At 57.4% G+C, this 21,901-nt stretch overlaps 1 protein-coding gene across 14 annotated transcripts; it reads right to left on the reverse strand.

Moving 5' to 3' along the window:
- Nucleotides 1-1,222: 1,222 nt before the first annotated feature.
- Nucleotides 1,223-21,850, reverse strand: MORN1 (MORN repeat containing 1). Of its 14 annotated transcripts, XM_068538721.1 has the most exons (9): nt 21,720-21,838; nt 20,499-20,570; nt 19,487-19,585; nt 18,891-19,001; nt 17,922-18,012; nt 17,245-17,332; nt 8,393-8,489; nt 7,328-7,458; nt 1,223-1,533 (listed from the first exon to the last, which is right to left on the reverse strand). In XM_068538721.1, exons 1-8 carry the CDS (start codon nt 21,793-21,795, stop codon nt 7,418-7,420), a joined length of 675 nt encoding a protein of 224 aa, XP_068394822.1. In that variant the 5' UTR covers nt 21,796-21,838; the 3' UTR covers nt 1,223-1,533; nt 7,328-7,417. The 14 variants fall into 14 exon arrangements, with proteins under 14 accessions (XP_068394822.1, XP_068394817.1, XP_068394815.1 ...); XM_068538716.1 differs by lacking the exon at nt 8,393-8,489 and having other exon boundaries at nt 1,223-1,487; XM_068538714.1 differs by lacking the exon at nt 8,393-8,489.
- Nucleotides 21,851-21,901: the final 51 nt, after the last annotated feature.

Below are 21,901 nucleotides of genomic sequence, written 5' to 3' on the forward strand. Positions count from 1 at the left end.
CCCTCCTCTTGGCCCTCGGCCGACCGTCCACGCTCTCCCTGCCCGCCCCACCCCGTCCTGGGAGTCCCGACCCTGAGTCCAGTTCCAGGCCGCAGGGCACCTCTGTGCCTCTGGCTCCGACCGGTCCCTACTCTCTGGGAGGGCCTCTCCTTGCTGGCTGGCCTCAGGGCTTCACCGGCTACAGGCTCAGGGCTGTGGGGGACCGACTGAGCACACGGCCACCCATCTCCCCCCTCGGCCTGGGGGCTGGGCTCCACCCACTTGCCTACATCCCCGAGGCACCCAGCACAGGCCTGGTCACACGCACTCAGGGGCTCGGGGTCAACAACGAGCACTGACCAGTGCCAGTGAGGGCCCTGTGCAGCCTCGAGTTGCTGAGATCCGAAAAGGAGACACGCAGGGCAAACACCAGAACGTCGTGGACTTGGGGAGAAAAGGAGCCAAGTGTAGAGACAACTGTGGTTTGATTGGCTTCTGGTTCTGGTCCAGAGGGCGTAACTGGGACCAGAGGGTCCCAGAGGTCCGTAACACGGACCCTCCTACTCGAAGCAACCAAAGAGCAGACGAAACTGAATGAGACTGTGGTTTTCAAGACCCTGGACATCAGGCAAGGACAGTGGTTCCTGAGGGATGGGAAACACGATGGACTCCACAGTTGCCCAGTTCCCACCCTGAGAGGACATGCGGGGCTGGTGCAGAGCGGGTCGGGTAGAGGCTGGGAGACAGGCCCACACAGGAGCGGAGCAGGGGGCACCTCGGGGTCAGTGCAGCACAGACCAGGGCATGAGTGAGGGGAGAACGAGAGGCCCCAGCAGGATGGGAGGCCTGCTCGTCCTGTCGGCCGGGCTGGAGAACTCAGAAGTCAGGGCACGTCGAGCAGAATTCTCAGTAATGAGGGGGTGACTGGTCTTAGACTGAGCCCCCTCTCCAGACCCAACAAATCCTAAAACCAAGATCTGAGAGGATTAAACTGTCTCCAAGCAACTTAACTGCGCCCAGAACAAAGCTCAAGAATGTTTACAGGGACACAGGCGCCTCTAGCCCCCAAGGTAAAATTCACAAGGTCCGACATCCAATCAAAGATTACCAGGCAGAGAAGGCAGGAAAGTATGGCCCATAACAAGGAGGAAACGCAGTCAAACCGACCCAGAACTGACACAGTGGAAAGGGACATCTTTTTTTTTTTTTTTTTAATTAATTAATTAATTTATTTTTGGCTGCGTTGTGTCTTCGTTGCTGCGCGGGCTTTCTCTAGTTGTGGCGAGTGGGGGCTACTCTTCGTTGTGGTGCGCGGGCTTCTCATTGCGGTGGCTTCTCTTGTTGCGGAGCATGGGCTCTAGGTGTGTGGGCTTCAGTAGTTGTGGCACGTGGGCTCAGTAGTTGTGGCTCATGGGCTCTAGAGCGCAGGCTCAGTAGTTGTGGCGCATGGGTTTAGTTGCTCTGCAGCATGTGGCATCTTCCTGGACCAGAGCTCGAACCCATGTCCCCTGCAATGGCAGGCGGATTCTTAACCGCTGCGCCACCAGGGAAGTCCTGAAAAGGACGTTTTTTGAAAGTTATTATTATAACTGTATTCGTGTGTTCAAAAGTTGAGACATAGAAGATATAAAAGAGAACAAAGTCGGGGCTTCCCTGGCGGTCCAGTGGTTAGGACTCCGTGCTTCCACTGCCGGGGGGCGTGGGTTCGATCCCTGGCGGGGGAACTAACATCCCGCATGCCGCACGGCCAAAAAAATGAATAAATAAATAAATAAAAATAAAAAAGAACAAAGTTGATTCTAGAGGTGAAAACCATGAGATGAAAAAACACACTGGATGTGATCAACAATAGATTAGATACTGTAGAAAAAAAGATTCATGAACTTGAAAACACAGCTATGGAAATAATCCAGAATGAGACACTGTGAGAAAAAAGAAAAAAAGGAAGGAAGGAAGGGAGGGAGGGTGGGAAAGAGAATCCATGGATGGGGGGGCAGCCTGATACATGGAAAATTGGGGTCCCCAAAGTGGGGGCAGAGGCTATCACAGAAAAATTATCAGAAGAAATAATGGCTGGAAAATTCCCAAATTTGATGAAAATTATAAACCCACAGATCCAAGAAGCTCAACAGATTCCAAGCACAAGAACCACGAAGACAACTACGCCATGTCGCATCACAATCAAATTATTCAAACCAGAGAAAAAGAGAAAACCTGAAAAACAGCCAGAGGAAAAGGACGTTTATACGGGGACATGAAAGCAGATCTCTCAGGGAAAACAACGCAGACAAGGTTACACCACGAAGCTCACCTGGAAGATGAGCCAGAATTCTGTATGCGGTAACAATGTCTATCAAAAAGGAAAGCAAAATCAAGACGTACGAAAGCTGAGAGAATTCATCACCAGCAGACACACATGACAAGAAATGTTAAAAGTTAAGTCCTTTGGGCAGAAGGAAAATGGTAGCAGATGGAAATCTGGATCCATGGGAAGGAATGAGGACCAGAAATGGTAACTCAACAGATGAGACAAACAGATGAGACTTCCTTTTCTGTTTGTTAAATACTCTTTAAAAGATAAATGACTGTTTAAACAAAAATAATAACAATGTATTATAAAGTTTATTAGATACATGAATGTAAAATGTACTAAAACAATAGCATAAAGATTGGGATTGTAGAAGTCAGTTAATTAAATGACATAAAAATCCTAAATGTTTATGCTTCTTATAATAGAGCTTCAAAATACATGAAGCTAAAACTGATAGAAATGAAAGCAGAAATAGACAAAAACACAAGTATAATCAGAGATTTCAACATACCACTGTCAATAACTGATGGAACAAGCAGACAGAAAATCAGCAAGGATATAGCAAACTCGACAGCAGTGTCAACAAAATTCACCTGATTGACATTTATAGAATATGCCACCCAATTCCACTCAGGAGCAGAATTCACACTCTTCTGAGCCATATTCTGAGCCATAAAACAAGTCTCAAAAGGTTTAAAAGAATTCAAGACATACAAAGTATGGCTCCAACCACATGGAATTAAGTTAGAATCAATAACAGAAAGATCTCTGGAAAATTCCCAAACACTTGGAAATGAAACAACACACTTCTAAATAACTCTTGGGTCCAAAAAGAACTCAAAAGGAAAATCAGGATGTATTTTGAATTGAATGAAAATGAAAGCACACCATATCAAAATTTGTAGGACGCAGCTAAAGCAGTATGAAGGGGGAAATTTATAGCAATAAACTTCTATATTAGAAAAGAAAGGTCTGAAATAACGTTAGAAACTTTCCACCTTAGGAAACTAAAAAAGGAGAGCAAATTAAATCCAAACTAAGCAGAAGCAAGGAAATAATGAGATCAAAATAGGAATTAATGGGACTTCCCTGGTGGCGCAGTGCTTAAGAATCCACCTGCCACTGCAGGGGACACGGGTTCGAGCCCTGGTCTGGGAAGATCCCACATGCCATGGAGCAACTAAGCCCGTGTGCCACGACTACGGAGCCTGTGCTCTAGAGCCCGCAAGCCACAACTACTGAGCCTGTGTGCCACAACTACTGAAGCCTGTGCGCCTAGAGCCCACGCTCTGCAAGAGAAGCCACCACAATGAGAAGCCTGCGCACCTCAATGAAGAGTAGCCCACACTTGCTGCAACTAGAGAAAGCCCACGTGCAGCAATGAAGAGACAATGCAGCCAAAAATAAATAAATAAATTTTAAGAAAACAAAACAAAACAAAATAGGAATTAATGAAATAGAAAACAAACAATAGAGACATCAATGAAACCAAAAGTTGGTTGTTTATCAATGACACTGATAACCTCTCACTAGACTAGTCAGGAAAAAAAGAAAGAAGACCCCAATAATCAATATTAGGAACAAGAGAGATGGTATCAATTCATTAAGCGGGGAGCAAGGGAGTGTTATGAACAAGCTTATGCCAAGAAATCTGAAACCTTGGAAGACACAAAACACCATACTCACTCAAGAAGAAACAGATAAACTGAACAGCTCTATATGCAAAGGAAACGGAATTAGTAGTTAAAAATCCTCCCACAAAGAAAACTCCAGGCCCAGATGGGCTTCCTATTGAATTCTACCAAACATATACAAAGATTGACTCCAAATAGATAATAGGCCTAACTGTAAGAGGTAAAAATATAAAATTCTTAGAAGAAAACATAGGAATAAGTCTTCATGACTCTGGGCTAGGCAGTCTTCTTAGATATGACACCAAAAGCACAAGCAACAAAAGAAAAAAATAGGTAAATTGGACTTCATCAAAATTTAAATGTATGTGTTCAAAGGACACCATCAAGAAACTGCATGACAACCCACAAAATGGGAAAAAGATATTTGCAAATCAGATATCTGATATGGGAGTTGTATCCAGAATATATAAAGAACTCTCAATAACTCACAATAAGAAGACAAGTTGCCCCAATTTTTTAATGGGTAAAGGATCTGAATAGATATTTCTACAAAGAAGATCTACAAATGGCCAATAAGTGCATGAAAAAAATGCTCCAGATCATTACTCATTAGGGAAATGCAAATCAGAACCACAATGAGATACCACATCCCGCCCACTAGGATGACCATAACCAGAAAGACAGAGCAACAAGTGCTGGCGAGGAGGTGGAGGATTGAAGACCCTCAGCCATTGCTGCCGGGAATGAAAACACATCCAGACTGAAAAGGAAGAAGTAAAATTGCATTTATTTGTAGACGACATGATCCTGTGTATAGAAAATCCTAAGACATCCTCAGAAATAACCAGCAAGGTCAAAGAATATAAGATCAACATGTACAAATCAACCGTAGTCTCGTAATTTCTGAAGTGAAGATAACAAAACAATTCCATTTATAATAGCATACAAGAATGTAGCAAATGTATTAATAAACAAATTATAATTAAACAATAATAAATCATTGATCGTTTATTAATAAATTTAAGAAAAGTGCGAGACTTGCTCACTGAAAAATACAAACATTGATGAACGTAAGAAAAATAGGTGGAGAGATGTCTCATGTTCATGAAGCAGAGGATTCAGTGCGGCTAATGGCGGTTCTCCCAGCTGGAGTCAATGCATCCCTAACAAAATCCCAGCAGCTTGTTTTCTTTCCTTTTTTGGGGGACAGAAATGGACAAGCTGATCCTAAAATATTTATATGGAAATACAGAGGTCCCAGATTAGCCAAAACAATTTTGAAAAAGAAGAACAAAAAGTTGGAGGAATCTCCAGTTTCAAAACGTACTGGAAGGCTGCAATAATCAAGACGGCGTGGCAGTGGCCTAAGGATAGACACATCGATCGAGGGACAGAACTGACGTCCAGACATAAACCCTCACCCTTACAGTCAAGTGACTTCTGACCAAGGTGCCCAGGCAATTCAGTGGGGAAAGGACAGTCTTTTCAACACATGGCACTAGGACAACTGGAGTCCACATGAAAAAAGATGAATTTAGACCTTTATCTTACCCACAAAAATTAATTCAAGAGGGATCAGAGACCTAAATGTAAGAGCAAAAGTTGTACGAGAAAACAGGAGAAAGTCTCTGTGAATTTGGGCTAAGAATCCTTAGACACATCACCAAGAACATGGTCCATAAACGAAAAAACTGACAAACTGTACTTCATCAAAATTTTTAAATTGTGCCCTTCAAAAGACAACATTAGAAGATTAAAAGATAAGCCACAGACTGAAAGAAAATATCTGCAAATATATATCTGCTAAAGCACTTGTATCCAGAATACATAAAGAACTTGTATAACTAAAAACTAAGACAAACAACCCAATCAAAAAAAAAAAAAAAAGGTGAAATATATGAATAAACATTTCTCTGTAGAAGACGTACAAACGGCCAATGAGCACATGAGAAGATGCTCAACATCATTAGTTTTAGGGAAATGCACATCAAAACCATGAGGAGGGACTTCTCTGGTGGTCCAGTGGTTAAGACTCCGTGCTTTCATTGCAGGGGGCACAGGTTCGATCCCTGGTCGGGGAACTAGGATCCTGCATGCCACGTGGTGTGGCCAAAAATTTTTTAAAAACCCCCCAAAACAAAGAAAACAAAAATCCATGAGGAGATGCCACCTGACATCCTCAGGATGGCTACTCCCTGGCGAGGACGTGGAGAAATCAGAACCTTCGTACATTGCTAATGGGATGGTAAAATGGTGCAGCCACTTTGGAAAAGAGTTTGGCCGTTTCTTGAAAAATTTAAACACAAACCTACCCAACAATTGACCCAACAATTCTACTCATAAATATATACCTGGGAGAAATGAAACATGTTTACACAAAAACCTGCACATGAATGTTCACAGCAGCCAAGTGCCAAGGACTGGACTGTCGCCCACAGACGCAGGTGAGCAAAGCGCTGGGCGGGCAGGATGGGAGGCTAGTGGTCCACAAAGAGGAGAGCAGCGCTGTGCGCTGGGCGGGAGGGAGGGGTGGAGCGCGACCACAGGTGAGATTCCATCCACGCTCCGTGTCCAGGAAAAGGCACTTGTGGTGCCTGGGGTGGAGGGAGGGAACAGGGCAGGAATGAGGCGTCTTTTTGGGGGGGGGAGGAAATGTTCTGAAATGGAATTGGTGTAGCGATGGTTGCCCAACTCTGCAAGTGTACTAAGAATCATTAAATCCCTGAATATAGATGAATTTTATGGTATGTAAATGATACTGCAATAAAGTTGTTAAAATAAACCAATTGTGACTAAATATACTTGATTTATGCTGCACGTCGTGCTTCCTACGCAGAGCCGTGGAACCGAGGTGGACCACCGTACAGGAACATCTGTCTCCGGTGGTCCCGCCCCGTCCCTCTGGGTCTGCTCTGCTCACGGGGCGGGAAGTCTGGTCGTCCCTCTGCTTGGCCGCAGGGCCGACTGAGCATCTAAACGCAGCCCAGACGGATGGGCGTCTGTCCACCTTGGTTACCCCACGAGGAGCTTGAGAAACCCTCCCCTTGCCAGGCTGAGCGGCTGGCCCAGCGCCCACGCGGCCTCCTCTGTCCTCTGACTCTGAGTGTGACCGCCGGGAGGGCCGCCTGTGTGCTCACGCACACGCACACAGATGCACACACAGAGCCCACGTGCTCACACACGCACGTGCACCGCACGGCCGCCTCCCGCCGGCTGGAGGGCTCGCACGCCCACTGCCCTTTCTGCCAAGGCTCCGGCAGCGAGGACTTGGGAACAGGGGCACCTGGGCGCAGCCGGGGGGCCAGAAGCCACCTGTGGCATCTTGTCTGCGTTTTTGCTACTTCAGAACCCGACACCTGCTTATCCTTCTGAAAAGTTTGGCCGCCTTCCTGGAGACACTTACCCGTGGCAACTTCCCCATCGTCCCGCTGCAGCTGAATGGTCAACGTGAAGGAAGATCCCCGGGCCACGTCCATCACCTCCGGACCCAAAATCACGATCCCTGTGGCTTGTGCTGGGGAGAGCAGAGCGCACCTGTCGTGGGGTCAGGGCGGTGAGTGCCACGGGTCTGCATCCCGCGTGCCCTGTGCAGCCTCTCAGGCCTGACCGTGTCCCTGAGGGGCGCTGCGGGGGGCGGGGGGGGGGCGCATGGATGGCACAGCTGTCAGGGCTGGGGGACCGTCACTGACGCCGTGACCTTAACCCCGTCCTGAGGGCCGCCTACGGTGATTTGAAGTGGGCCGTCTCAGAACTGACCTGATCACGGTAGGGGGACGGCAGAGCTGAGGTGACGGCCCAGCAGTGCCCAGTGCACCCGGGGCACGTTCCCGCACGGCCTCCCTCCCGCCCGCTGCTCGGACCTGGGCCCTGCATTGCGTGCGTCTGTCAGTGACCTGATGAGTGCTGGACGAGGCTGTGGCCACCTGCCCGGGAGCCGGCCTGGCGAGCAGGGTCCACCCGCAGCTCTGAGTGAGCAGCTGCACCCATGGACCTGGCACCAAGGTTCTGACCGGTGACCCGAGTCCCTGGAGTCTAACAGAAGCTCCCACACCCGGGGGGCAACACTGGGGGGGTGTGGCGCCGGCAGAGGACCCTGCAGGCCACAGGCCACCTGTGCGCACACTGCAGTGCGGAGAGCTCAGGGTGGGGGGCTGGATGGAGGCTGTGCAGGGGGGCCAGACGCCCAGAGCCCCGTGAGTGGGAGACCCCGAGGCTGGGAGCCCCTCTTGAAGCAGGACCACTTGGGTCCAGGGTCTGACGGGGGCCTCTGCACGTCACGAGCCCCGTGAAACCACAGCAGAGCATGTTTCTCCCAAAAGGGGATTCTGGGCTCCACTCCATCCAGCCCAGCTTGGTCCACGCCTCCCGCGAGACTGCCCAGGGCCACCCGAGAAAGGACACGGCCAGACCCAGACGTGACCCCACAAGAGGACCCCACGGGGCCAGCGGCAAGGCCGGGGGCACCTACCCATGGGGTGGCCATTGATCCACACCCCTCGGTAGACGCCCCCAGAGCAGTGGGCCATGCTGCCCTGTCCACTGAACACGTCACCGTGCCACTGTCCCTGCGGAGAGAACCACGGGCTCAGACGGGCTGGTCTCCCTGCCGCACGGCCCGGCGGCCCCCCAGGCTCCGAGGGCCCCTGGGGACCACAGGCTGCCGGGAAGCCAATTTGCTCCGCAGAAGGCACTGCCCTTTGAATTTTAAGAAGCCAGGAAGTTTGGAGACAACGGCCCGAATACAAAATGCAAAGAAAATATGGCTCCAAAGGGCACACTTTTTAGCACAAAAGCCTTTTAACACCTAGATACTGCATTTGTGCAGAGAGTCACGGGAGGCCGACCGTGCAGGCGGGTGAGCAGAGGCTTGCGGGGTCGAGGAGCTCAGCGTTCCGACAGGCTCCTTGATAATAAAAAGGCCAATTAAAGTCACACTGTGAACCCACACAGCCGCACCCTGGGGACAGTGCCAACTCGCCGCACACCCCAACTCTGCCACCCCCATAATAAGCCTGCTTTGCAAACGATACACACGACAGAGTGGAAGAATGGTGGAAAGAGCAGGAAAATTGTTTTCGTGGAAAAGTTCGGGATCCTAACGGTATTTTATTCAACTATGAATTACTCCCATTAGAAGAAGAATTAGCCAAAGGCACGTTTTGGTTCTTTCACTCTTTGGCAGAAGTTGATTGGGCTCCCGCTTTCCTGCCCAGCCCTCCGAGTGGCCCGAGGCCGCCCAGCAGCTGGGGCCGGGCTCCGGTTGGCGGGAGTCTCTCAGGCCCTCGGGAGGGGCCGCCTGGCAGGTGGGGCCTGTGGGAACGGCCCCTGAAGAGCTCAGACACCCCAAGATTTGGGGGAACAGGTTCCACGGCTGTTTGGGTCACTGTGCTCACATTACAAGGTGACAGGGAAGGGGCCTGGCCGCGGCTCCCCCTCCAGCTGGGGCACCAGACAACTGTGGCGCCCTGGTGGGTGCCTGGCAGTAGCGGCAAGGCAACGGCTCGCGGCTGCAGGAGGGGCCGGCTGCCAGCTGGGGATGGCAGCTGGGCAGAGGCGTGGCTGTGCCCCCCACGGGAGGCCTGGGGCCGCAGGCCAGCCTCGTCCCTCCAGCCCCCAGACCCAGAGAGCTGAGCCCTCTGGGCCCACACTCAGGCTGCGTTCCCGGAAAGCTCGGTGCCAGCACGGCTGACACCGCAGATGGTCTATCGACGTCCCCTAAGACGTGGCTCACGTCTGCAGGCAGCGTGCCAGGCCAAAGAGGGGGCGAGGCCCCAGGTATCACGGCAGAGGGGGACCGCAGTCAACCCAGGGGGCCCTGGGCTGGCGCTGGGGAGCCCCGGCGTCGCCAGCTGGCCATCCCCGGAGCCAGTGCGGCCTGCACGCAGCATCTGCTGGGCCGGACGCCTGCTCCCAGGAAGGGACGCTGTGTGCAGGTGTGCATGCACGCGGGCGTATGCACCCGTGCCTGTGTCTGTGCGGTGGGGGCAGCAGTGCTCAGTGACCGCGATGGGCGGGGTGGCTGGGGGGGAGCAGAGCAGGAGGGTCCTGGGCCGAGCTGGGCCGCTGTCCCTCAGTCCGGGTGGGGACAGCCCTGGGGGGCAGGGTCGCCCTCCCCCGCCCCCGAGCTGTGTAGAGCAAATGGATGTCAGAGCTTTCCCAGCTTGAGCCGCCAGGAGTCGGTTTGCTGGGGGCAGTGGTGCTGAACGAGTCTCTGGAACCCTTTGCTTCCCTCACGACGCCATCCCAGGCCTGAGAAGTGACCGGTTTCAACTCGGGAAGCAGGTCTCACGGCCAATGGAACGCAGCCTCTCAGGAGCCAAATGAACTCATCGCCCAAACCTGCAGCCCTTTTACGTAGAGGTTCATGCCCTCTTCTGAGGCTCTGTGCTGGGGTGCCTGGGCAGTGGGCCGGTGGCCCTGGGGAAGGGTGGTCGCCTACAAACACCCTCTTGTGGGGCCCGGCTGCCTCCCCCGCACCCCCCCCAGCAGGAGCTGCGCCCGCTCGGTGCCCGGGGCCAGTGTGCTGCCCGCCCGCACGACTGCAGGCCTCATCCCCGTCCTGGGCAGCGCTGCTGGGGTCACTGCCCCTGCGGGGTGGACGGGGGTGGACGCCCAGGGGCAGGTGGGAGACGGGGATTCCAGCCGCGGGGAAGTGGCAGAGCTCAGTGTGCACGCCTGCCTGCCCCCACGACACGGCCTCGGCCTCCCTTCGAGCTGCTCCATCACGTGACGCCGAGCGCTCCCGCCAAAGAGGGCCGAGCTCCGTGGCGCCCCGTGGGCCCCTCCCAGCGGCCTCTCCGTTCCCTCTCAGCCGTGGCCCCGTCTCGTCTGTCTGTCTGTCTGCTCGGGGCACGAGCTTCCCAGGGCAGAGCTCCGTGGGGACAACTAGGGCTCGAATGAGCGTGGGCTACTCTCCAAACAGCACGATGGCCACTGAGACCCTCGACCGTGTCGGGGTCCACGTCTCCGCGCGCCCTGCCCGGCCCCTCGGCCCTCTGCAAAGGTGCAGCGTGGGCTTTCAGGAAGAAGGCAGGCAGGGCCTCGGGGTCGCCCGGGAGCCAGGGGCAGACTCAGGCGGGTCCAGCACACAGAGCCTTGGAGCACGGCCTGCGGCGCATGGGCTGCCGCGTGCAGAGCAGACGGGCAGTGAACGTGCCCATCAGACCACGGGGCCCTGGCCCACCCCGCCCCGCTGGCTGTGCGCAGGGTCGGGCTCCCTGCCAAGTCGCTGTCCAGTGCTTGCCATCCACGCGAGCACGTTGACGGGCATCCACGGTCATCCACGCGTTCACCGACCGCTCAATTGCGCTCCCGTAATCTGAGACCCCCCCCACCCCCCAGCTCAGGCTGCAACACAGAACTTTCCCGGGACAGATACACGATACACTCCAGCAGAGTAACTCATCCAACAGCGTAGAATCTAATTAATGTTACAAATCATGCTTTTGAAAATCCTGCCCTTTCTCAGTCAGCTGACGTGCACCAGAGCACGAACAAACAGGTGTTAACACGTCTTACGCGCCTGCCGGCTCTCCCTCCTCCTCCCCGTCCAGGTGAGGACCTGTGTGCGGCTGGCGCAGTGCAGGAGGATGTGAGGACGGCCGGGCCACAATGCACACGAAGCACGGGGGGACGGGGTCCCCGTTAGGAGAGGCCCCGCGGGGTGAGTGGGGCGCACCTCGAGGCCGGCGGTGGCTGGGGCAACCCCAGGGCCTCTCAGCTCCAGGATGGGGACCTATGTGCTCAGGACTCCTTCCCTGGTCCTTTCTTTGAAGAGCGTGGAGTCGGGGGTGGGACGAGGGGCTCCTTGGGTGCCTTCCCCACCACACGAGTTTGAATAAATTGTGAGAAATACACACTTGACCCTTCTCATTTCAGGAAGCACTTTCTAGTTAATTGATGCTATTTTTCTTTCCCGGGGAAAGTGACGGTGCTTTTCCTGGAATTGCTTCTGCGGCTGCTTTGCCCCGTTGCATCTTCAGGCGCTCCCAGGCACACTCTGAAACTCCGTCCCGGTCAGAAGCCCACCTTCCCAGCTCATCCAGCTCTTCCCCACCTCCAGTCCTCTCCGGGGCACCGGGGTTTGGCCGACCACACCAGGAGGGGCCAGGGCCCGGCTCTCCACAACATCTGCTTTGATGGCATCCAGTCTGGAGGAGGTGACGTCCCACTGTCGCCAAACTCCCTCCTGGAGCAGGTGAGGACTTTCCTGAGGCCACGGCTCCTAGACCAGGGAGGGGCGTGGCCCCGGTCACCTGCCTGGGCCTGTGGCCGCAGGGGGCCGGGGGCTCCAGCTTTCGGGGTGGCCTGCTGGGGCAGCAGTGGCCACACAGGCCAGAGTGCTGGTGGCCCCTGCCCATCATTCTCTGCAGACACAATGCTCCTCACTTCCCAACTAGCAGCAGGGTCCCTAAGGTGTCTTTGACCTCCACAATCCTGGCCATAAGTTCCTCAGATTTCAAAGTGTGACACAAGTTCTGCTGATGTAAATACAAGCTGCCTTCACACGCCGGGTTCTGACATCCGTCTGCGTAGAACCCCACCGGAAACGTGGGGCAGCGCTGGATCTGCTCTGACAGCCCAGGCCCCTCCTCCCACGACGCTCCAATGGGCCCAGATGCTTCTCACGGTCAGGCCCCCATTCCTGGACTGTGACCTCCCGGCCAGGACAGTGGCACGGGGACACGGAGCCCCTGGCGTTCCTACAGGTGCGCAGGTGAGGAGAGCCACCAGCAGGTGAAGATGCGCACGAGGCCGACCACCTGCTCTGTGCGGTGAGCAGGTGCGCCGCCCAGCAGGCCTCCCTTCGGGAAACGCAGAGGAACGCCAACACGAGAAACGCAGCCAATGCACACGGAGGTGCCCTGGGAAGGGCAGAAGCGCACTGCTGGCGGCACCACGGCACAGCCGCACAGGTAGGAACGTTCCGTGTGCACAGAGGCTGAGGCTCACCGGACAGCACCCCTCTGTCCCGTCCGCCAGGCGTGCGCTCGCCTCCACAGCCCACGATCCGTCCCCAGGCTCCACGGAGGTGGCCCCGGAGGACGCTGCTCTCCGAGGGGCTGCCTGCCTCTTCATCACTTCATTGGCACCGTGCTTATTTAAAAAGCAGAAAACGTGGGACTTCCCTGGCGGTGCAGTGGTTAATCCAGCTGCCAACGTGGGGGACACGGGTTCGAGCCCTGGAAGTCCAGGAAGATCCCATGTGCCGCGGAGCAACTAAGCCCATGCACCACAACTACTGAGCCTGTGCTCTAGAGCCCGCGAGCCACAACTACTGAGCCCACGCGCCACAACTACTGAAGCCCGCACGCCTAGAGCCCGTGCTCCGCAACAAGAGAAGCCACTGCAATGAGAAGCCTGCGCACCGCAACAAAGAGTAGCCCCCGCTTGCCGCAACTAGAGAAAGCCCGCGCGCAGCAATGAAGACCTAATGCAGCCAAAAATAAATACATAAATAAATAAATAAACAAAAAACGAACCAAAAAACCCCAGAAAACACAAGCGTTGGGGGAGGATGTGGAGAAACTGGAACGCTGGTGCGCTGCTGGTGGGAATGGAAAATGGAAAATGGTGTGAAGTTTCCTCAAAACGTTAAAAATAGAATCACCACGTGACCCAGCAGTTGTGCTGTTCCCAAAACCGGGAGCAGGATGTGCTCACGGTGGCGTCACTCACAGACGCCGAGAGGTGGACACAGACCGAGTGCCCATCGATGGATGAGCAGCTGGGCGCAGCGTGGAAGGACCACCCACACGGGGGAGCAGGAGCCAGCCTGGAAAAGGAAGGAGGTCCTGACCCCTGCGCCACCGTGGATGCACCTAGAGGACACGCCGCGGAGTCAAATGAACTAGACACGAAAGGACACATCCTACATGATCCTGCTTCTACGAGGTCCCTGGAGGAGATCCATAGAGACAGAAAGTAGGAGGGTGGGGGCCGGGGGCTGGGGGAGGGGTGGGGAGGGAGTGTCTCATGGGGGCAGAGCTTCAGTGTGGGAAAAGGAGAAAGTTCTGGAAATGACGGTGGTGATGGCTGCACAACAATGTGAATGTGCTTAATGCCACCGAGCTGGGCACTTATAAATGGATGAGGTGATAAATTTTATGTTATGTGTATTTTGCAATAAAGTTAAAAAACAGAGAAAGCTATTTGCCTGGTGAAAGCCTGGGGACAGCTGTACCCTCATGGGAGACATGCCAACTCCCTCTGGCGGCTCCACCTCTCCCAGGTGACCCTTCATGCCCAGAGGTCGCAGGTTAGAGGTCAGGTGCAGGAGGCATCCCCACAGCACGGAGAGGCGGGCGCTGAAAGCTGGGAGCTCCTGTGTCCACACCGTCGGGAAGCTGTTTGGGACGCGGGGACTCAGGGCCTGGGTGTCCTCCCGGGGCCCTCAGGACATGGTCATGGCTGCGACTGTGGGTGGGGGCAGGCCTTCCCGACCGCGGGGGCTGCGTGTCCCGGGGCTCAAGGTCTGGGTCGCGCGGGCAGGTCGTCTGAGCGGCCCTGGGAGGCTGGGGCATCGCTGAACAGCGGGAACGCAGGCGGACGGTCGGAACCCTGGGGAAGGACCCCCGTTCACCTGCAAAGCGCCCGGGGGACGAAGCCGCCGGCCCCTCGCACTCTGCCGGTTCCCGCCTGACATCCAAGCCGGCGTCCACTGGGCATCCGCTTGGAGGGAAGCGGCTCTAGCTCCGCAGCCAGTGGAGGAGGCCCCTGCAGGGCCAGGTGGTCGGCAGGGCCGGGCTGCCCCCTGGTGGATGGTGGCGGGGAACCCCCAGCCCCCCGGCTGAGTAGGGCCCCCAGTGCCCAGGCGGCTGATGGGGAGGCCCTGGGGGCGCCCAAACTGCCTCCGGGGGAAGGGCATGCGGGGTGGAGGGCGGGGGCGGAGGCTTGCGGGATTGTGTGGAAGAAGGCGAGGGCTCGGCCACCCCTGATTTGGGAGGCCGCCTCATCTTTGGAACGGTGGTCGAGAGAGTCGGGGAGCCAGAGGGCAGCTGAGGGCAGTGCCGGGCACTAGAACCGCGCCCCCGCGCCCCCAGCCTGCGAGGCGTGGACACTGTTGGGGGTGCCGAGCGAGGAGGATCCTCCCAGGCCCCCCCGCGTTCCTCTCCTCTGTGGCAGCTCTGGAGAATTCAGCCCAGGGACTGTGGCTGCCCAGGGTGAGCCCTAAAGCCTGGCCTAATGACAATGGACAGACGTCCCCCTTGGGGAGAAGCAGCAGGGCTCTGGCCGGGGCACAGTGGCATCTGCAAATGGGCTCTGGTGCAAACTGCCAACCGCAGCGGCCCAGGCGGCACCCCGGGAGTGGCTGGCTGCCCAGACCAGGACTTGCGGTCCCAGGAGGGGGCCCGGGAGGTGGTGTTACCTAAGCAGAGCTCCGCGTTTTACAAGCAGGCAAGGTGAGCATGCCTGGGGGAGCCTCACAGCCAGGGCAAGACTCCACGCTCCCCAGCAGGCCACTCCATCTCAGGCAGGGCCCCGGCCAGTTACCAGCTTACTGCCTCTCGGCCCCAAAACGACCCTTCCTGCCGACTCTGGGCTCCGGGAGCTGGACCCTGAAACGTGTCGCTTTGCCAGCTGGTGCCGTGCTGGGCGCTGCAGGGACCCTGCAGGGAAGAGGCTTCCCTCGGGCTCCAGGGTGCCCACTCCTAACCCCTCAGGCACAGGGGTTTGTCCTGGGCGAGTTCCTCTGTGTCCCAGGGTTTCCTGCACACACGGCTGGGCTGGTAGCCGACGCCCACGGAAGCTCCTCCAACCCAGCAGGCCGCGGCCACACCCTCTGTCTGCAGGGTCTGAGTCTCCAGAGGGGCTGGGCTTTCCCTCATCTCCCGGGACTTCTTTCCCAATCTCCACTCTAACTTTCACATGAGACTTGGCAGAGATATGAATTCAGCTGACAACCTAATTCTGCAACCCACACGATCAAATTTTGTTTCAGCCCTGAGGCTGTGAGAAGTGAGGGACTCTCAGGGCCGTGGCTGGAGCTGAGTGCAGACCTGAGCTCCCGTCCAGGACACCAGGGGCCTCGTGGCCGCCGTCACTACATCCACAGCCACGTGCAACCCTCGGCTCCCGAGGCCCAGATTCAGCTGGCGCGTCACAGCCGAGCTCGGTGGCAGCTCAGTCACTCCCAAAGCCAACACGTGCCACGAGTCACATCTCCCATGGCCTCAGCCCCACGCGGTCAGGCCCGAGGATGCAACCAGCCGGTACCCACACCCCATCTTCGGGGGCGCCTCCTGGGGCCATTTTCGCATTTGCTTTTGCCATATTCCTGCTTTTACCCCTTTGAGTATTTTGCTGTCTTTCACTAGTTAATACTTTCACGTTCAATTACTGGTGTGACTTCTGTCTTCCGGCGGATTCTGGTTCAGGCATCACCACCATCCATCCGACGCTTGGGCCAAAAATGCAGGGACATCTTCGCTTCTGCTCTTGTCAACCAGTCCAGTGTCTGTACCTCCAAACCACCCCAAATTTGGTTCTACACCCCATGCAGGCCGCCATCATCACTTTCTATGAGTGAGAACAAGAGAAACCTTCCAAACACAGGGATCAGGTCACCAACTCCTTCCAGCACTTTCTGTGATGTGTAGGACAAAACTCCAACCCCTTGTGGCTCCGGGGCCTACACGTGGGACTGCCCGGACCTCCTGCCTTGCCTCCCCTGCCCCCTGCTCTGGCCACACAGGCTTCTTCCTGCCTTGGAGCCCAGCCTCGCCCTTCCGCTGCCTGCAATGCCCTTCCCTGCGGTCTCCACGCGGCGGCCCCTTCCCATCCTTCAGACCTGGCTCACGTGGCATTCTCTGGCCCCTGGCTGCATCTCTGCAGGGCCGGCCGGGCCGACAGGCCAGCATCCAGGAAGCACAAGGATGGTGGATTCTGGGAGCCCGAGAAGGTCTTCCCACGTGCCTGCATCTCTTGGTCTTGTGGCACCTAAAACCCCCCATCAACCCGAAAGTAGCAGCTGCCACGATAATGGGGTGTGGGGTGCAGAGCCCTGCTCGCGAGGAGCGGGGAGGGGCCCTCGCCTGCTTCCCCAGCTTGTTGAGGGCACTGGGACCCCACGGGTATCTCCTCTCAAAAAGGCTTCACCAGGCCATTCCCACAGGAGGGCGCTGGGTCGTGGCGTGTCTCAGGAACCCGACGGGACGGAAAGGTGTTGGCGGGCGGCCCTTAAGCTCTCTGAACCGCATCTTCTCGTCAGTGAAACGGGAACGGCGGCCAACCCTACCTCGCAGGGTCAGAAGGGCAGCACCTGGGCTGCGCCCCGGGCGGCACCGGGAGCAGAGGACGCCCGGCCGGTGGGTCCAGTACCTCATAGATGGAGCCGTCCACACGGCGCAGCGTCCCGTGGCCCTGGCGCTGGTCCCGGACCCAGTCGCCCTCGTACTCATCTCCGTTCCTGAGGGACAAACGCGGAGGCTGCTCTCAGGCCGGGAAGGGCCAGGTGGCTGTGTGACGCACACCGGCTCCTCCGACTGGGGCTCAGCACGCACCCCCGGGACCAAGGCAAAAATAGGCCCGGAACAGATGGCGCGAGCTGTGGCCTTGCCAGGGCCCGGCCAGAGGGGCAGGTGGCCTCGGCGCCCGGTGGGGTGCAGTGACGGGAGGCCCCGCTTGCCGGGCCCCGGGTGTGAAGGTTTGGAGAGGATAACGGGAAGGAAATGGGGGGGCCTGCACATCCCAAGGGCAGGATTTTGCACGAAAACTGCCCGGAGTGTGAAAGATGCCCAGCACTGGGCCCGGAAGCAGAGAGCCTGCGGGCACCACCCGACTCGGCCCCGCTCCACCCACCCGACCCTCCCATCCACCCCACCTTCCCACCTGGTGTTTCATTGGAGGAGGGGGATGGATGTTCTTCCTACTAAATACACACAGAACCAATGTCAGTAACTGAGGGAGAAATTGCAGGATCACATGAAAAAATCCCAGACTGTACTTTCAGGGCTGGGTGTTCGATGGGGGGACGGCCCACAGGACAGCGGACTCACCGGAAGACCATCCGCCCTTGGCCGTGCCGCTTGTTGTCGTGAAACGACCCCCAGTAAGCTTGTCCATCTGCGTCCACCAGGTGCCCCTGTCCTGGAGGGGGGCGAGAGTTGAGGGTCACCTCGTGCCTCCGTTGAGGGAGGGGGGTGTCTACAAGAAGGACGGGGTCGGCACCCCCTGTAGACGGGCCCCACGGGGGTCCCTCGGCCCCGCAATCCGATCTGGGGCGGCCTGGCAGCCACACGCAGCGGGAGCGGCTCTGGGTCCAGCTCTCAAGGTCGCGAGGGAGGGTGGGGGCGCCCGGGCCCCCCAGCATCGGAGACTGAAACGCTCTGCTGTCCGGCTGCGGTGGTGCTGCTGGGCGGTCAAGGCCAGCTCACAGGTGCGAGTGCACGCTGAGGACCGACAGTCGTGCTGGGCCTCCACCATCTACTCAGAGGGCCCAGAGGCCAGAGGAAGTGCCCCTGAGGACACGGAGTCTCAGGGCCTGCACACTCGGGAAGGGGAGGGCGCCCTGACACCTCGCGGGAGGCCTCGGAGGGGGACAGAGCTGCGCCCGCGCCGGGCGTGCTGTCGGGGGCCGGGGCTGCTCCGCCCGCTGCCCCCCGGAATGTGGCCTCCTGACTCGCTGGGTCCCACAGGACGTGGAGGAGGTGACCGAGCCGAGGGTCAAGAGGACCCACAGCGCTGGTCGAGCCACTGCGACCCTCAGTGAGGCCAGGAGACCCGCCCGGCCGAGCCCAGGCCAGACCGCTGATGCGGGATTGAGGGCGAAGGCAGAGCGGGGACCTGAGTCACCAGGTTTGAGGGGCTCGCTGTGAGCCCTGCGCTCTGAACCGCACCGGACCGGGGAGCACGCTGGCGCCCGGGCCCGTTCAGGCCCCGAGTCAGAATCCGGGGAGGGCTGGGGTCCGGGCCCCCCAGTGTCCACCCCGAGGCCGATGCCTCACGCCTTCCCGCAGACCCCGGACCTTCTCTCAGGCCGCGGAAGAGCTCCCCTTCGTAACGTCCGCCGGCTTTGTACTTCATGACGCCGTGTCCTTGGGGTTCTCCCAAAACAAACTGTCCGGTGTAGGTGTTCCCTGGTGTGGACAGGAGGCGGGAGGCGGTGTCCAGGGTTAGACTCGTTTCCTGAGTCCCGCGGGATAACCAGTAGTTCCTGCCCGACCCCCGGGCAGTGGTAGCAGAACACGGTGTCCCTTTATCTCACTGCTCACCCTGAACGAGGGAAATGGGACTCCCTCCCTCCCAGCAGTGTGCGTGCAGACTCCACCGCAAGGGGACCCTCTCTGGGGCATCTGTGTGCTGGGGGCAAAGGCCCCGCCAGGCCAGAGTCCGTGGGGTGAGGCTTCTCTCCGCTGAGAACCCAACACCCGCTTGCCGGTGGGGGTCTGAGGTTCTGCGGGCAGCAGTGTGGCCACCCTGCCCCAGGCTGGCATGAGGCTGTTACGAGACACCTTAGGGAAACCAGGGGTCCCCAGGTTACAGATGGAAGTGCCTTCTGCACCCGGAAGGGAGGGGCCAACTCACAGGGGTTGGTTTAGGAGGAAAGCGTCGGGCCGCTAACCTGTCAGGGCCCAGTGCCGGCAGCCCTCTCCCGTGATCTCTCCGTCCACAAACTCGCCTTCGTAGTAACTCCCGTCTTTAAACAGAAGTTTGCCCTGACCTGGTGAAAGACATCGTGCTGTCAGGCAGTGGCTGGGAGTGACCGCTGGGGCATGCGTGTGACCGGGCTCGTTTCTCAGGGACGAGAGCGGAGCCGTGAAAGTCTCTGCGTTTGGCTCCATCTCTCGTCCAGCATGTGCTCTCTGCAGGCTCACCCACACACGTCCACCAACGAGAACGTCCGTGAAACATGACTGAGGGTCGTCCTGCTGTCCTGGCCATCAAAAGTGCAAGGACCCCGCCCCCAGACCTCCTCAGAGGGGACTCGACGGCCACCTCACCTCTGTCAGCGCAGGGGCAGAAGGAGAGAGAGAGAGTCTGTGGTCACAGGGTGACACTGAAGCACATTTCAAAAAGGAGGGACCACTCTGTCCAGGCCAGGAAGAGAATCAGAGATTTCAGCACAAAAGTGAGAAACATCCGTGGGGCAAAAACGTTACAAGAAAAGTCAATAAAAGTCAAAAGGTTCAAAATATAGAAAATCCTGGCAGCCAACAGATATAAAAATAGTTCATGAGAAAATACTGAAAGATCAATCCTCCAGCAGAAAAACAGGCAGAGGATGTGAGCAGACAGAACCCCAAACAGGCATAAAACCATGAGTGTAAACTTTGGAAAGTTCAGGCCTGCCTCTGGGGGGGACTCCAGGGGACTTTCACTTGATACTTGTTCTCCTCTGCTGCTTAGATTTTCTACAAAATCAGACAGTCTCTTTATCATCAGAAAAAAAAGAAAAGCAGATCTCATCAGCACCAGGGGAGCCGTCCAGGCCTCCAGCGCTGCAGGATGGCCCCTCACGGGCACTAGTGAGCGCTGAGGGCCCGGTGTGGCCAGCACCTGTGTGGCCCCCAGATCGGCAGGGACATGGGCCATCAGCGGCACGGCTGCAGGAAGAGGCCACAGCCCATCCTTACCATGTTTCCTGCTTCCTCTCCATTCTCCTTCATATCGAAAGAAAGAATTCGGGTAAACGTAGACTCCGTAACCTGAATGTTGAAAGGAGGGTGCACAGGTGAGCAAGAGACACAGGTGACCCGGCTGATGACCAGCAAGCACTGAGGTGCGGGCCGTCCCGGGGGCTCCTCCAGGTGTCTGTGGCTTCACCCCCAGTGAACTCCCCTGCCCACTGCTCCCTAAAGGCTCAGTTCGGGTCACGACTCTCCTTGTTCATCTGTTTATGCACCAGACACGCTGAGCACCTACTCTGTGCAGAGAGGCCCGGGGGAAGGCAGGCTAGGAGTGAGCGCAGGGTCCTTGAGAGGACCGTGCAGGTTGGTGGGAGGGTGGACGGGTGTGTGCGGGGGTGGGGAGCCTTCCTGAGAGGGGACATTTGAACTGAGCCAAATGAGCTGGGGGTAAGTGAGGGCACGAGGGGAAGAGCCGTCCCGGTCATCTCTCTGCAGGGACCTCATCCCCCCAGTGGCCTCCTGTGCCCTCCGGACAAAATCCACACTTGCACCCAAGGAGGGCCTGCCCATCATCACTTCTTGCCACTCAGCTGCTGGGCGCACCATCCCCCAACTCCCAACTCCAGTAGGTCCTGGGGGGGGGGCAGGGCCCCCTCCCCACCAGCCCCCCTATTTCAAGGCCAACTTGGGGCGAGCGGCTCTAGGGAAGCGTGGGGTTGCCTGACTCTGGTATCTGCCATAAACGAGACTCGGGTTCTACCGGAAGTTAAAAGGTGTGGACTCGGATCTCTACGGCCCCGTTTTTTTCATTCTATGAACAGGTCCTATCAAACCTCCTCTAACCGCGCGTCGGGGACGTCGGCAGGCGCGGTCAGAGGAGGAGACCCCTGCCAGGAGGCAGGGACACCCAGGGCCGACTCGGTTCTTGCCGGCTGGGTCTCCAAGACACGGCCGGTTCTGCTACTCTGGGCCCGGGACCCCGCCCATCCCGCGGGCACCGGGACACGAGAAGGCGCGTCCCTCCCAGATCGGGGGCGACAAGGCTTCCGGGGGTTGCGGGCTAGACTCGGGGGAGGCGCGCGTGGGGAGCCCCGCTGGGCTTGGGGGCAGCGGGTTCTGGACTTCCTGAAGTGGAAGTGCGGGTGCGGGGACGCGCAGCGAGCGTCCGGACCTGCCCGCCTCCCTCCCATGCGGACCGAGGCCCGGTAGGGCGCAGTCGGCTGTTACCGTCCCGCGGTGGCCGCGCCGGCGAGTCTCGGCGCGCCAGGTGGGAGCTCGGGCACCCATCACGGGCGGACGCCATCTTGCCTCTAGAGTTTCCCTTAGCAACCTCCTAGCACTCCTCCATTGGCTCGTTGGTCGCGAGGGGGCGTGGCCTCGGGCTCAGTCTCTGGGCGTTACCAATCTCT

This window comes from Eschrichtius robustus, chromosome 3, assembly GCF_028021215.1.
Source record: "Eschrichtius robustus isolate mEscRob2 chromosome 3, mEscRob2.pri, whole genome shotgun sequence".
Taxonomy (NCBI): Eukaryota; Metazoa; Chordata; class Mammalia; order Artiodactyla; family Eschrichtiidae; genus Eschrichtius; species Eschrichtius robustus.